General features: G+C 41.3%; 1 protein-coding gene across 2 annotated transcripts in view; it reads right to left on the bottom strand.

The window, feature by feature from the left end:
• The window catches only part of TMEM266 (transmembrane protein 266), an 86,810-nt gene that overhangs the window by 44,144 nt on the left and 26,156 nt on the right, over nt 1-16,510 (bottom strand). For both annotated transcript variants that reach the window (XM_059857883.1, XM_059857882.1), the window contains exons 2-5: nt 15,612-15,712; nt 14,534-14,637; nt 12,324-12,512; nt 1,940-2,094 (exon numbers count right to left, since the gene is read on the bottom strand). In XM_059857883.1, coding sequence (XP_059713866.1) covers nt 1,940-2,094; nt 12,324-12,512; nt 14,534-14,547 — 358 coding nt within the window. In that variant the 5' untranslated portion in view covers nt 14,548-14,637; nt 15,612-15,712. The remainder of the gene's footprint in view (nt 1-1,939; nt 2,095-12,323; nt 12,513-14,533; nt 14,638-15,611; nt 15,713-16,510) is intronic.

Below are 16,510 nucleotides of genomic sequence, written 5' to 3'. Positions count from 1 at the left end.
AGCAGTTGTTATTAAGGACAGAATTGGCAGTGATGTGCTGTAAGGTATCCTAATGAACTCCTTGGTTTATAAAGAATAAGGAACCCTTTAAAACTGTAATTACATTTTTGAGAAACATAGTTACGGGCTAATGGCTTTTCAAAACCTCAGTGTAAACGACACACATCCCTTACAAGGCACAACTGGAATACTTAGACCAGGCTCACTGAGACAGCCTTTATCTGATTTAAAACAAGATAGAAGGTATTCAAACTCGGCCAAGGCCAAGAGCCTCAAGGCAAGTTCATTAGTTAAAATGTAAAGTAGTAACACAAGTGGAATGGACCTGAGAAAATCCATCCTGGTGGCAGGGGCCACCTCTGAACAGTGAAGTCACCTGGCTCAACACCTGCAGGTCACGCACAAGGTGTAAGCTGCAGAGCCTTCAGCACTGTCATATGCACCAGACACACAGGGGAGCAATGATTCCGAAAGTAAAGCTTTCCTCAGAAGGTTCTTCAGAAAATAAATGGTGAGAAAATGGCTGCTTCCAGAGGAGAGCAACCAAAACTGTTACAACTCAGAGAAATCAAGTCATTAAAACCCTTTGTCTTTACAGGAAGTGAAAAATCTCTACAAAAACAGAAAGATGTGACACCTCAATAAGCCTTGTTGAAAGCTTCTTCCTTAAGGCCTTATACCCACAATTCGCATTCCTGACTTTTTTCAAAGTGGCAGACTTGTCCAAATCTTGGGCTTCCTCATCCAAAAATGGTGAGTGACCAGCGAGCAGAGAAAGTAACAGCTGTAAAGGAGTGGCCATGCCCTGAACAGGGTGTGCAGCATGGACAGATGGGTGGAAATGGGGAGCACCGGCAGGGAATGACACACAGCCATTCCCATTCATCTCACAGAGTTTAAGAAATGGCTGCAACTACCAATGAAGTCCCTTAAAGTCATCTCACTACAACTGCAGCACCTGAATCTTTATGCCACTATGATCAATTGACAAATTGCAACAGTAAAAGGACCTCAACAGAATAAAAATTTGGTTTGCTCAGTTTAAAGCTGCCACAGGAGACACCAGGCACTCCTTCGTGCTGTGTACCCTTGCATTTATGGGACTGTCTGAACCCATTTCAAAACATCTGAGATTGCATGGAGATACCAGAGGCTGCTCCTCAGCATTCAGCTTAGAGCAAAGTGTTGGTGGTGTCTGTGGTCATGTCAACTTCATATCATAAATGAAAAAGAGAAAAAAAAAGAAAAAAAAAGGGGTGCAATGGAGGAAAAGGAGAATAGAGGGGGGAAGATGAACTAAGAAGCAAAACAGCAGCATTAAAATGTCCATTGTGGAACCTGTGTAGAGTGAATTCAGATAAAGCAAAACTCCATTTAAGCCATGATTTGACTCACAGTGTGTTAGCAAAGTAGAATGAAAGTCTGTCTCATTTCAGTGCATTACAAACTAGAAGGCTGTAATTTCAAGCAGAAGCAATTAATAAGAGGTTAACACCAAGTACCCTATTTATTTTTCTATGTTCATCACTTTTATCTCTCCACATGTGGTGGGTATCAGAGATTAATGATGCACAGATTTTTCTCCTGTGCACATGTAAGATGCCTGTAAAGGACAGAGCTTTTCAAGTACTAATGACAACACATGTGAATCTCTGCATGTACACTCTGCTTGTATTCTTTGAAAATTTGTCCTGTACTGAAATTGTTATTTGACCTAGCTTTGGTCAGAATAATAAAGAAGAGACTGACTTCACGATACCAGGATTCCACAAGAACACATTTCTTACCTAGCCTAGTAATCATTTAAATGGTAGGGAAAAAACATTCCCAACGTCCTCCCCCTTCAAAAACCTCCCAGCAAGTTAACCCTTTATTTCATCAAATTAAAAAAAAATTTAAAAAATCAAAATCAAAATAAAAAAAAAATCCTCCTACTCACACTGGAGAAGCTTTATATCTATTAGGAGTTCCAGAGTCAGAAGAATCACCACCAATACTACACAGGCTACCAGGAAACTGTTGAGACTTGCACTGAGCAAAAATACCTGCCACACAGCTGCTCGTCTCCCACAGCACGGTTTTAGCCAGTTAGATCTAAGGAAATAAAATTAAGGGAAAAACAAGAAAAGAAAAGAAGAAGAAGTGAAAAAGGAAAAGAGCTAAAGAGCAGTGAACTCAAAATTGTAAGTTCTGCTGTTATGAATACACTCAGCAATAATGCACAAAGACTTGGCAAAGTTCACTTTCACTGGATTCTTTTACTGAGAGAAATATAAGAAAAACCTTCAGCCTGGGACCTCCCCAGCTCTGGAGTGCACTGGTGTCCAAGTGCCTTCAGTGTCACACACACATTTCTGCTTGCCTCCTGTCTCACTAGTTCTCTTGTGCTCTTCTTCTGACACACATGCTGCATTCATTTACCAGTGAGTACCAAGGCACAGCAGGACTCTGCTATTTAGAATCTAAAGACTTTTTAAAAATAATTTCTCTGCTACTGAATGTTCTGACCATGCACCTTTATCCCTGCTCTACTATGAGACAGATCTGATAAGGGCTGCCAAATCTGGGTTGCAACCATCAGTCCACGACATGGTGGAAAAGAACAACAGGAATCTGGGAAACACCAAAGAAGCAGCTCAGTGACTGCACTCGACAGTAGCAAAGGAAGCCAGCCTGGCAGTGTCCAGCCTCTGGCCAAGGCTCTCTCATTTGGCTGTTTGTCCAGCTCTCATCAGCCTGTTTGTGGATCAGGCCAAGAATTACCTTGCCAGAGTTTGGGGGACAGCATGCACCAGGAACCACTCCCAAATCTGGTTTGGATGAGGTTGCCCTTTTCCAGTGGAAAAAGAAGGTTTAGGCAGGATGCAGGAAGCTGTGAGGAGGATGAGCTCTGAGGAGCACAACTCAGGAGGGAAGCTGATGAAGCAGTAAACGTTGCACTACTGTTGTGCAACTGCACATACACACTTACATGAGGGTTGCTAAATTTATTTTTTTTAGGAGTATTGGTGATAGGAATAACAGTAGCATGGACTTCAGATGCATAAAGTCCATCCTGATTCTGTTCATCTCCTCACTCCTCACCCTCAGCACCACATCATCTCTCATCACAGTGTTCTGCAAGGTTCCTGTACTGGCTCACCTCAGAAAGTTCAAATGGGATGTCTGCCTGACACTTCAGATTTTCAAAGCACTGTAAAGACACATTAGGTAATGAAAAGCTGACATGATTTATTAGCCAGGGTTTAAAAAGCTGCAAGTGTGGTGCAGTAACCCCAGTGTCTGACTAAAATAGCAATCAGAGGTGTACAAGAAGATATGGTGATACTGATCAATTCCTAATAAACAGCTCTAGACTCAGTAACTCACACTATAATCAAACACTTGGAAAAACATCACAAAATGTTCTCTTACATACTCACAAATGAGGGAGAAAGCGATGCCAAGCAGTGCTCAGAGACTTGACACTTTCAAGCAGCTTCTCAGAATTAAGCACATCAACACCACTTGTAGTCAGATTGCCTGATTGCCTGACTGTAAACGACCTCCTCAACTGACTCTTCAAGCTTCAGAGAAGATTTGACAAGTGTTACTATCAGCAACTTGCCCTTAGGTTTAACTTTGCTATGGCTCCAGCCTGAATACGGAATGCAATGGATTTCAAATAGGATGTGTTAAAATATAAGGTAAAAAAAGGCATTGGGATAGGTGTCTTTTTGCCTGCTTGATCTTTTAATGGGTTTTATTTTACATACCTCAAACCAGGGTAATTTGGTTTTAATGCAACTATGATTTTAGGCTTAGGGTTGAGGGTTTTTTAGCTATTTCTAAAAACAATGAGGGGGTGGCTCTGTTTAAACAGAACAGGCTTTAGTTCTAGTCTCTGCTTACATTTATGTTCCCTTTTCCAAAAGACCCATTATGCCAGTATTTTAATATTGCAGGGCAGCTTTTCCTATTCACAGAATCATCAGTAGAGGGCCCAAGTACCTATCTCTAAAAGCTCTGCAAAGTCAAGATTTTCAAATCCACCAAGTGCATCAGTAAGAATAAGCCAACTGTAATACTTAGCATACAATACACATAACCATGATAATTATTACTCAAGCTGCTAATTACTTACAGAATCCTAAATAACATGGCATTATTCTGTCTGTTCAGTATTATCACTCAATGTTATTAACATCAATTTTAAAAAGCTTCTGAATGAAACTACCAATTTACAATTGATAAAGCAATCAGCTTAAGAGGTCAAGTGCAGCTCAAGGGCCCATTTCCACCTCTACCATACTCATAAAATACAGAAATTTATTTCAAAGACACAAAAGGATTTGAAATGTAAGCACTGGAGAACCACCTTCAGTTCTTTATCTAACCTGCTACACCAAGGTGAGTTTGTTACCACCTGGCCCGTGGGTGATCAGCACCTGCACAGCCCTGTCTGCAGGCTGGCACATTCACAACCAGGCTGACCCCTAACACACAGACCTCACCTCTGGAACCTGCTCTAGCACTGCAGCCTCTCTCTCTCTCTCCCTTCTGATGGCAAGGGCTCATCTATTCAGAGAAATCTGGTTTTAGAGAAAAACAAACCCTCACCAGAATTAGTGTGGGTTTGAACTTAGCTTCCAAATTCTGGCCATTTCACCTGTGACACTGCAAAGCTACACTTAAAATTTTAAGCTCAGATTAGAAAGGCAGCTACACAGAATTTTCAAAAAACCCAACAAACCAAAATATAACTTACACAGCTCATAAATTTATGAAGAGATTGCATACTAACCATAGACAAGTAAAAGACCTTTTTCCCTCACTTCAGACAAAAAAACCCCAAACCAAACAAAAAACTCCAAATTGCCAAAACCCCACAAACTAGCAAAAAAGCCCCCTCTTCTGTTCAGAGAATAAGCCCACATTCTGTTGGTGTCCTGACTGTGTTTGCTTGAATTCACACACAAGTGTGACTTTGGAAAACTTCCCTGCATGATTTCAGGTATTTCAGCTAATTTGTCTCAGAAATATTTTATTTACCTTTCTTGCAATGCCTGGATGAAGTAAATAAACGTACTGGCACAGGAAATTTTTAACTGTTGGTGACATTGAGCTGTAAAGCTTTGTTCTGAGACATTAAAATATATTTAGTGGAATTTTACCAGGGGTAGTTTTTTTTAAAGATACTTTCACACATGGCTTCATCCAAAACCAATCTGTCATCATCCTGCTAGCCTTACTAATAAACAGCTTGGGAGAAAAAGAACATAAGGCAAAACTGGTAAAGGTTGAACATATTTGTCTGGTAAGGAACCACTACAAACAGCTTTTTCAAGCTGTTAACAGCTGTCACTGTTTCTATTTTCTGGGCTTGTAAACAAACACCCCAAAATCTGCATTATATCCTTTCCTGTCTTTTTTTTCTTTCTTTCTTTTGGCTAAACAGCAAGTGTTTGCACCTCACAAGATGGTTATGATCAGAAAACAGAAGGGTGGATGAGATCCAAATTGCTATCTGAAGCAGCAGAAAGGCCATGGTCAGGAAGTGGCAGGAACACAGGCTAAATAACAATACAGTGTGACTGAGCCAACCCAGAGAGCAGAGCCTCGCAGCAGGGAGCAGCTGGAGGCCTGGAGCAGGAACTGCAAGGAACACACACAGCTCTGCACCTCTCTTATGGACTTCTGCAAACCTGGTTTAACTACACAACTGTAACTGTTGACAACACTCTCATCTTTTTAGCCCTAAAACTTGTACTGTTTCAAACCCCATGGCACTTCTTGGAAGACTCCTGCAAAACTCTGCTGCTCAAATGGCAAGAGAGATTCCCCCACTTTTCTCCCCAAAGTCACCCACGGCCAGTTTATCCACACTCATTCTCGTGCCAATGTTATTCTTTGCTTGGTGAGGTCTTTTCCCCAGCTGGCAGTCTGTCCATGGTGCCCTGCACACAGCAATGGCAGCCACGTGTGGAATTCAATTAAAGCCCAAGCATTTCGTGGAACAGACACTCAGCTGCTGTAACTACCCCAGCAGCCTCTTCTGCATGTCAATACACACAACGGGAGCAGCAGATAATACTTTACAGTAGGCTTAATTAATTAATTACATGAATGCTTCCCAGCTCTATCTGAAGTACTTGAAGCTTTCTAGGATCATTTGTGCTTTCTTTATAGGTGTGTCACACCCTTTGCTCACAGACATCCAGTGATCACCTGGCCTTTTACTCCTCTCACTAGAAAACTGCTTGTTAGATTTTTCTTTTTTATGCTAAAATCTTTAGTGCAATATAACATCAGCCTCAAAATCTCCCTTTAAGAAACATGAGAACAGCCATACTAAAATATACTGAACCAAGGCTTGGCACCCTGTCTCCAACAGGTCACGAGCAGATGTCTCAAGAAGACTGAGAACACAGCAAACATACAAATCCCTTAACATTTCTCACAGAATCCAACTCTTTTCCATTTTGTCGCTTCCTGAGACAGATGTGTTTTCTCAGGCTGTATTTAGTAAACTTCAGTGACTTTCTCTTCCACAAACATGTTCAACCTCCCCTTGTGGGGATAAGCTGCTCTCAGCCACTGGAAGTGGCTTCAGGCATCTACTGCCCTCTGTGCCAAGAGCCAACTCTTTTTGTTTCTTTGGAACTGGCCTTTACTCTATTTATGTGCCTTAGAGACTGTATTGGGAGGGGGGTGTGTGGGTGTCAAACCTGTTTTAACCTCTCTGTGTCACAGACTTTGTGATACCAATCAAATATCAATCAGCCTTCTCTGACCCAGCCTGCAGAGTCCTGGTTTACACAGTCATCTCCAATGGAAGATGCATCACATCTTTGATCTCTGCTTTTCTTTGATTCTTTTCCAGTTCTTTTGTAGCTACCACATTCTTTCTGACAGGGATCAGAACTGCACTCGTGTTCAAGATGTGGACAAAGTGTGGATATATAGAGAGGCACAACAACAGCCTCTCTTTTATTCTCTGCTCTTTTTCCCAAGCAATCCTAAGATCTCATTTGCTTTTACACTGCTGCTCAGCATTTAGCTGTTGTTTTTTTTTTTACAGACCTGCCTTCCAGACAAATATTCCTCTTTTCACATTTCCTCTTTGTCCTATGGCTTATCCATATTTCAATATTTGCCCCAAGTCATATCTTCCCCAATTTAGACAATTAATTCCACTGTCAAGCCAGATAAATTAGACTCATGTAATTTCCAGTCTCCAATAAAGAGCTTTGCAAACAGTCATCTGTGGGCTACAAATGCTACATTTCTATCCTTTAAAACTGCCTGGGCAAAGCAAGTTCTGTTGGAAAAATGCAGAAATATCTCCAAACCAAAAAACTCTTAAAATCGCTGAGCTAGAGAATGACTTCTCTGTCTTACTTACAGTACTGCTCTCTCTACCAACTGAGCAAAGACATGGGGGGGACACACTCAAAGCACTGAGGTACTGGGATAAACACAGAAGTGAGCTACTGTGGAAAACAAAATTTACCAAGAGAAACACTTAAAAGGCTGTGTACCGAAACAGAAATTTCTAAATCACTGAACACCTCTAACATAGCCCAGAATTTCACGTTTTCTCTACTGAAGAACTGGGCACCGCAGGTTCTGTTGAGCTGACTGCTCCTTTTCTGCTGCAGTGCAGGTCTGTTTTGGACCACAGCACTGAGAGCAGCAGTGATAAAGTGCTGCACAAAGAACACATCAGCACTACAGTCTCATTCACTGCATCCTCACGTTGGGATTTTGCACCATCTTTCTGGATTCAGACTATGACTGGCAGCTGAAACTAAATTTCAACTCACTTTTGTAAACAGGAGCTTGCTTGCTACATGAAATAGCTGTGCCCTCCAAAACCCTTGCACTTCATCTTGGGCTTGGACCTCCTTATTCACCATTATTCCAGATCCAAGATTTGCAGAGGTGCAGAAAACTTTTCAGAAAACGGACTATTTTTAATTACGCCACCAGAAAAAGACAAGGAAAGCAGAAAACAAGAGAAATGTGATAACTTGATCTTTTAGATAAAGCAACTTCAAGTTCTGTAGAAAGCACAAGTTAAATACCTCAAAGAACCAACGTAACACCTGAAAGATTAATCTGAAAAGCAAAACAATAGCAGCTACTTGGTACAATTAGAGAAGACAGACTGAAGGAACAGACTTTTTTTCTCCCCAGGATGGGTGAGCACATTTACCAGCAGAGTCTTGTAACCAGTTTCAAATGAGAGCTCCCAACTCTTCTCTGTGTTAACGTCTGCACCTCTGTAAACCTCTGTTCACTTTTGGTTTCCCTTCCTTTCTCTCTCTCTCCTTATGGTTTACTTTGATATTCCCACTGTTTAATGCACTTTCTAGCTGTGACCATACAAATCTAAGGCTATGAACAGATGATCATAAATTATTAAATTCCAACAGCCTATTTACAGCTAGTGTCAAGTGAGTTGCATTAACTGTGAACTCACAAACCTTACAGTTTTGATGTAAAACACAGGATTTGAAAACACTTTCGTGTTTCAAATGTCTAACATTAAAACTCAAGAGCTGCAATTTAAAACAAATACCACAAATAATTAAAAAGTTGGTGTACATCTCTCCCCCTTGTTTCTCAACTCCAATAAACACAGATCTTCACCAAGAGAAAGGCTGATTGTCTACCTGCATATTCACACAACAAAATACACTCTGTAGTGCAACTATCTGTCAATTTTTTTATAATTTATTGTGACTGATACCTATTAACTGGAACTTAAAGAAAATATAGAAAATTTTCCTTCTCCATGTTTCAGCATGTTGTCAGTTTTTCTGCTATTCTCCATCACTTTTATTGGACTTGATGCAAAAAAAGCAGAAGAGAGAAACTATTTTTTGAAAAAACAGAGTACTTGATTGGAAAAAAACGAAACTAAGAGTGGCATTTAAAGCAATCTTAATATTTAAAAATCATCTCACCTTTCTGGGTGATTAGGCTCCTTCAGGAAATGCTGGCATACTCTTTTCATGCAAACTGAGTTCAATACAACCACAACTCCAGTAAATTCAGGAGAACACATTTTGTATTTTGTTGGAGGGTTTCAGGTAGAGCAGAAAGGTTTTTCTTCCCTGATTACCCTTTCACTACTTTCAGGTGTACATCAGGGACAGGCATAACTTGCCTCTAACCTGCAGTCCCTTCTTTCTTGCTTAGCACAGGGATCAGCATTGTCATCTGAATGTCTGACAAAACCAGCTCAAACTGTCCACAAAATGCCCTCAACAACACCAACAGGCAGGAACTGACTGCCCTGAGAATTTCATATGAAAAGGCAAATCTCTCACACTGCACAAAGTAAAGCTTTATTCCAGTATTAAAGCCACAGGAATGGCAGCTTTCATATGGTCTGTCTAACAAAGCAAAGACAGACCACACCTTTCGTTTTCCTTTTCCTTCTCATTATTTTCTTTTCTTGTTGGAGGGGTGGCTAGTGTGATGCCATCTGAGAGTTGCCAGGCACACAACGAGGGTTATGACCCACCTATTCCTGATCATCTATTAATATCAGCTTTATTTAGAGAAATATTCCCTCAGATGAAACAAAAAGCTCCCCCAGGGAGCAACCGGTCAAATTTGTGCTTGGACCCTGAACACCTTGTAGCCCTAGAGAAGAAAAGGTTGAGGAAAACCTTGTGTGCTCCTTGGGGTGCACAGAGCAAAACCATTAAATCAGAAGACTCCTTTCCTGCCCTCTGCTTCATCCCTAGCCTGAAGTCTCTTTCTCCTCCAAGGAAATGGAGACTTACTGGTGACCACCCAGAGTACCCAGGAGCTGCTGACTGTGAGCAACTGTGTTGTCCAACAAGGCTGAGGAGAGATGCAGCCTGTAACAACCATCCAGGCACAGGCACTGCAGCCCTGTGCAATCAGAACAACTGCAGCTTGCCTGGATCAGCTGCACATCAGAGTATCAGAGCCACAGAGAACACATGAGGCTGCCATCCTCCCTGCCACTCTCTGGGAAATGCATGCAGAAGGTAACACCTGCAGTCTGCAACAAAAGGCAGATTTCCAGGGGAGGGAATCTTTTCCTCCCTGCCATCAGCAGGGCCTGCTGGTATCTCCACCTGCACTCTGCACAGCAGCACTGGGCTAACAGAGCCTCAGAGATGGATGCTGGCAGAAACTACAGGGATTTCTGCCATTTTCTGCCACCTGCTGTGCTGCCCTCCCCACATCCCCCTCTTTGCACCTAAGGCAGAGGTGGCTGCCAGTCCCTGATCAAACTGCTCTGACCTGCCCCACCTCCTCCTCACTGGGATTGAAGCCATTCACAATGAACAAGGCCATGGGAAAGAAATGACACCACATCCATAAAACCAGACACATTCCCACCCAAGCCAGGAGGTGGCACAGGGATAGTGTTTTACTTTGCTGCTGGGCTTGTGAAGCCCAGCTCTGCTCTTAAATTTCTCAGGGCATCAGTTGTCATGGATGCTTCTGAAAGGAAGAAGCCACCACTCCCACAAGCTGAACACACTTAGCCAAAATGCATTGGTATGTCCAAACTTAAGCTCTGAACTTTCTTCAGAGAATGTGCTCTACAGCTGGGAGGTGGGGAGGGCACCTGCTCATTTCCATTCAGACTTACAAAGCCACAAAAGAAGTCTGAGTGAAGGGAAAGATCTCTGCTGAGGAAAAGAATGACAAGCCTATTTCCATGTTTAAGACTACAAAGCTTCTCAAATGGTTATAGTGAGAGACCAGTGCCCTCTGGCACAGTGAAGAATTGAGTTTCAGATCACAAAAATCTATAAAAATGCATATTTGAACTAAACTGGTACTGACTCAGCACCAAAATAGCCTGAGGATTACACCTGCATACTTAAATTAATTTTCAAGTGCCTCTTTTGCTATGCAGGGTATTTTATGTTACAGTTGTAGCGATCTTATATAACCTACTCGAAATGTATTTCCCCTTGTTTGGAGTAACAGCCTTTTGGAGAAGTCTCATAAGGTCCAATTTGGAAAGCAATTAAAGGCAAGAGCCTTCCCCACATCTTGCTTCCTGAGTACCACCCAGAATACCTGCTGAGCTCAGATCAAGCAGGTCTCTGCTGATTACAGAGCACAGGTTGAAACGTACTGAGCTGTTAATAAATGGAGGCTAATAGAAAGCCTTTAAAAGTCTCCAGCAGCAAGCATTCTCTGTGGCTCACTGGGAAGGGCTCTCCCTGGACCTCAGTGACAGGGGAGTAGCTGTGTGCTCAGTGTGACACTAAGGGAAGAGCAGGCACAGAAGCAGGGAGGGCAGGCCCCAGCACTCAGCCCATTTCTGTCCCAAGGGATGTCTAACACAGTGTTATCATTCCTGGCAAATGCACCTTCCTGATCAGCAATCCAGCAATTGTACCTCTATCCCCCTCCTTCCCACACACACCAGAAGTCCACCCCAGCACTTGGCTGCCCTCACCACTCTCTGCAGCAATTCAAGCTTTTTACTTGCCCTAAACATCACGGAGATCAGTACCAGGCTGCTCCCCCCCTCACCGAAGTCTCTTGGAAGCTCCCCTCAAAGTCTCTTTGTCATGTGAAACACAGTTATTTCAATCAGTACTCCACAGCAGTTTTCTGAGCCTCTAATCATTCTCACTGCCTTTCTCTGGATTCTCTCCAGCTGACCCAAATCTTTCATAAAGAATTTAGTACAGCAGTCCACCTACAGCCACTTCAAGCCTGAACCAGGCCAAGGATGACTTCTAATGTCCTGTAGGACAACAGTGCTACATAATCTGACACTGGGCTATGTTTGGGCACATGCTATGAACTGATTAAGATCTTTCATTGCAATGACCCTGGAGCTGTTCTATGAAACAGGAGCAGTATGTATATACTGTGTACATTACCAAAGACAGCATTCTCACACTAGTAAGTATACAATTCAAATGACTGGGTGGCAAGTACACTCCCTGTCCTGGAATCAGCAGTACCAGACATGGAGATGTACAGCAGCCACCTCTCATCATCCTGAAACACCATTCTCAAGGAGCTTTCACCAGACCATTCTGCTTGTCTGACAGGCCAGGTATTTCTTCTGTTTTTTCCTGAGATAAAGCTTCCAGACTGTGGTCAGACAGTAGCTATGAACCACTTAAACTGATAAACAGCTCTGAACCAGCCCAGATTAGAGATATTAGAAAAGGTCTCTCCCATCCTGTGACAATAACTTTACATAGAGCTTAAGGACAACTGGCTGCACTTCTCCAGCTTAAGGCTTGCTGTTTTACAGGCCATGGAAGCCCTGGAAGCTAAAACTACAAAAATGACCAAAATCTGCCCCTTGTACTTACCCTTCTCTTTGGTACTCCTCATCCAAATTTGGCAAAAGCTGGGACCCAGCCACAGACAGATCAAGTGCAGCTAAAGGTAGATCTCGATAAGCAAAATTAACAAGCTGCACAGGAGCAATGCTTTTGGTCTCTTCTTCCACTTGTTGGGAAATGATCTCAACTTCTGAAACACTGCTTTCAATTGTAGGCCTGGAAATGTAAGAAACACACGTACATGCAGAGAGAAACAGAAATGAACAAGCAAGTAAAAGGAAGTTAGAGACAAGAACTTCAGGGAATCCCAAAGAGCCAACAACTTAAAAGGCCTCTGCAAGGTCACTGAGGAGGTGTTGTCATTAACGAGGCAGATCAAATCTCTCCAAACTCCAGCAGATCTCACTGCAATCAACAGAAACCTCACACAGGAGAATAACATTTCACTCTGCTGAATCTGCTTGAGAAGCACTAAATAGAAATGGCTGTGTATAAACAAACAGAGAAAAAATGCATAAGCCCAAAAGGAAAATATTTATGCAAAACAGAAAGAAGGCAACTAAAGACTCATTGCTTTCTAAGTTAGATTGGTGAGCAATGAATAGCTAGGCTTTTTAATTATTATATACAAACCAACTGTTAGCTGCTAGGTGCAGTTAGACCCCTCTTCCAGCAGATTTGAATACCAATTCAAACAGTTTTGATGGGTGGCAGCTTTGTTACACTCACCTAAAAAGGATCATTCTGTTAAAGTCATTTCAAAATAGCACTGAAAGGGAACAGTGATTCAGAAGAATTATGGCCTCCTCCATAAAGATTATCTTAAGTAACCTTATGTACAGCTTCTAAATCTGAGCAGGTATTCTTACAGCAGCCAACAAACACCAAAGGGAAATCCATGCAGCTAAAAACAGTCTGACAATGTGTATGTCTCCCACATTTAGAACAAGATACTACTTCTGAAGGAATTTTATCTGTTCCCATTAGTGCATGCACTGGATGACTTGGCAGTAGGACACAGCTTGCATGGCAAGGGCTGATCTCTGCAGCACCCAGCAAAGCTGCTTGCCCTGTTTGATTCCAAGGATGGGCAGGCACAAACTCCTCCAGCTTCCTTCTAGGGGAGCCTGGTAACTTTGGAAGAAATCTCAGGCTACTGTCAGAGGTTTACAGCAGGTATAAAGATACTCCTTTTCCACAGGAATATAGTTAAAAAGTTCCTAGCACCCTGTGTTATTTGACTGCAAAAATTGCATCTTATTTTAAAGAAGCTTATTAAAATCTTCTAGCAGTTTAAGCAACCTGGTTAGCAGTTCCTTTTTTCCCCCAAAAATAAGAGGCTACTTTAGAAGACCACTTAACTGGTACATCTTGTATAAGGATATCATTTAAGGATATGGGTGAAGGAACTAAAATTCTATGTCAAAAGTTTCCACTGATCTGAGTCTCACCATTAGACTAATTCTTTCAGATGGAAGACATTATTCTTGAATTAAAAGGAACTAACTGCTGCCAGAATTACCAAGAAAGTAAAATGCTGTTATATGTAGAGTATTTGGCAGGGAAAGGCTGCAGCTGTGTCATACTGTGGCAGAAAAAGAAGGTAGAAGGAAGCAGTATCTGAACAACCTAAAAGCTTTTATTTTATTCATGTCTAATAATGGAAAGTAATGAGATTCTTTAATTTCCAACAGAACTGTATTCTTCTGTAAACAAGAATCTTCTGATTCTGAAATCAGAAACCCAGAGATAAAAGCTAATTTTAGCAAGAATTTTCTTTGATTTTCACCTTTAATGCCATTCTGTGGACATGTACCTTTATAAGTCCAAGCTGGCTCAGTTTTGCATGAAATAGCATGCAATGATCCAATTTCCAGTAGTATAAAAGAAACAGGAAATGGGATGGTGCAACCTTCCCTCCTCCAACAGTACTGAGTTTCTGTATTCTTAGGCTACATGACAAATAAAATCTGATTTGATTGAAAAGAAAACCAAACAGACTGGTGCTGGCAGACAGATTTGGTGGCAAGAAAAACAGACAGATCTGAAAATAACATAACATAGTAGTTTTCAGCCACTGCTGTTAGTAATGCACATCTGACATGCTTACAACATGTAGTTTCTGTTAATTCACAATCTTTAGACAAATACAAAACCTCCAGGATGTCACAACATTCTCCTCTGGGTAGCAGCCTGTTCCCTTTCATTTAAAGTCATTTGGATCACATGGTACTTACTGAGGATTGGTCATGTTGGAGAATGCAACCAAATCAGCAGTGGTTCCAAATTTTAACTACTTCCAGCTGCTCTGCATTAGTTCTAGCTCTGCAAGATTAGGCCTCTGTGAGAAGCAAAACAAGGTTATCTAAAACACAGCTGAAAGAAATCCAAAGGGCTACACTGACTTCTGTTGTCATGTTGCAAATGTCATTAATAGGTTAGTTTCCCCCCCTTTTCCCTAATTCTCTTTCAAAGTATTTTTGTCCCAGGTTAATTATTCCATATTATGGAAGCTGTAAAGTTACAGTGCATTTACTTTTACACACTGACACATACACAATTCCATGAGAACACAGGTCTTGTTTTAAACCACTAGATAGTTGAGCAAATAACCAAGATCAGAGGGGGAAGGGGATTTTCAGAGAAAGTTCACAGCTTCAGGAGTGTAAATTCTATTGGAAGACAATTTTTTACACTTTCTAGACATAAGCATTAACACTGTCAATGAAGTTTGGGGGCTTGTTCTCCATTTTCCAGTTTGAACTGTTCCTGACTCACTTTGCTATCTTAGGAAGTCTTAAATCATGTCATCAAACATTCCAGGCAGGCTGTTATCAGGACAGTATTTTGATCAACAAAAGCCAGTAACCCATTTCAAAAGGCAAAATCTCCTCTTGTCCTGTACCTGGAGCAATGCATGGCCACCAGAGCAAAAGAGGACAAGCCTGTGAGAATGAAACCTACTGATACACAGGTTTTGGAAGCAGGAAAAACAAGGAACACCACACAACAAACAAAAGCTCTTAAAAGTCACCAAAGACCCTGTGAAGCTATTGTGAACATGAGATGCTACAAAATTTTTAAAAGTAACATAAAAACTAAGTCTTATTTTGATTAAACAGAAATAAATATTGGCAAATTGGAATTACTTACAATAACACCGAGGATCATGAAAAATGCTCTTATACTAAACTTTACCCTAGAGTCACTAAAAGGCTGAATTGTTAGTCACGTATTTACAGTGGAGACATACAAATGTAGCTACAATTAAGATCCTTAACAATCCTTCATACAAAAAAGTAAAATTGAACTTACATCTTTTGGAGAGCCATTTCCAAGGCTTTATTTCATGTTTCGTAATTTTACAAAAAAGCAAAATGTAGCCAGTGCATTTTCACATTTTCCAGATAATGTGCCTGGAAAAGATGCAAGAAAAGAAGTTCTACACTGTGATCACCCTCCTCAGGTAAATAAGTCAGCCAAAAGCAATTTAATTTCATAAGAAGAGGACAAGTTTAAAACAAAAGACTACACATACTTTAGAAAGACACACACCCTCCATTTATTTACAATCTTCTAATACTTCTAAAGACAGAGTAAGAAGGAAATGTTTTTCAGATAAAGCTTTGCTACCACAGCAGAAACTTGATTTCATATCCATTCAAGTATCAATGGGAGTCTATTCCCTGGTCTTTGTACACCTTAAATTATTTCATTTACTATACCCCCTAAGGCAGCAAAATACTAAAACATTTGCCTAAATTTATCAATATTTCAGTCACACAGAGCTTTCTGATAGCAACTGCAGTACCTACCAGCACAGAAAAACTACAATATAAGGCTCAGACTTCTTTTGCAATCTTAGCTCCCTAACATCTCACTTTCAATTGACATTTTCATAACAAAAAACAACCCCAAACAATTCTGAATGAAAAATTTTACCCAAATCAGTTCTTCTAAGCACTCAGCATGAGAAAATGGCCAAGGCATGAGATACTGTGCACCTGTTTTCTGAGAGTGAGAACACTGAGAATCTGCTCTAACTGCATGTGCAGGCCTGGGGAGTAAAAAGTACGTGGGGACCCAGCTGATTTAGGAAATGGAATGAGACTGATGGAAAGTGGCCCTAGGGGACAGAAGGCAAAGGTACATGTGGAAGCTTCCCAACCTCGTAAAACCTCACCATTTGTTCGGGAGACACAACACAGTGCTGG

Source organism: Haemorhous mexicanus, chromosome 13, assembly GCF_027477595.1.
Source record: "Haemorhous mexicanus isolate bHaeMex1 chromosome 13, bHaeMex1.pri, whole genome shotgun sequence".
Classification (NCBI taxonomy): domain Eukaryota; kingdom Metazoa; phylum Chordata; class Aves; order Passeriformes; family Fringillidae; genus Haemorhous; species Haemorhous mexicanus.
This window is presented reverse-complemented; position numbering and strand designations above follow the sequence as displayed.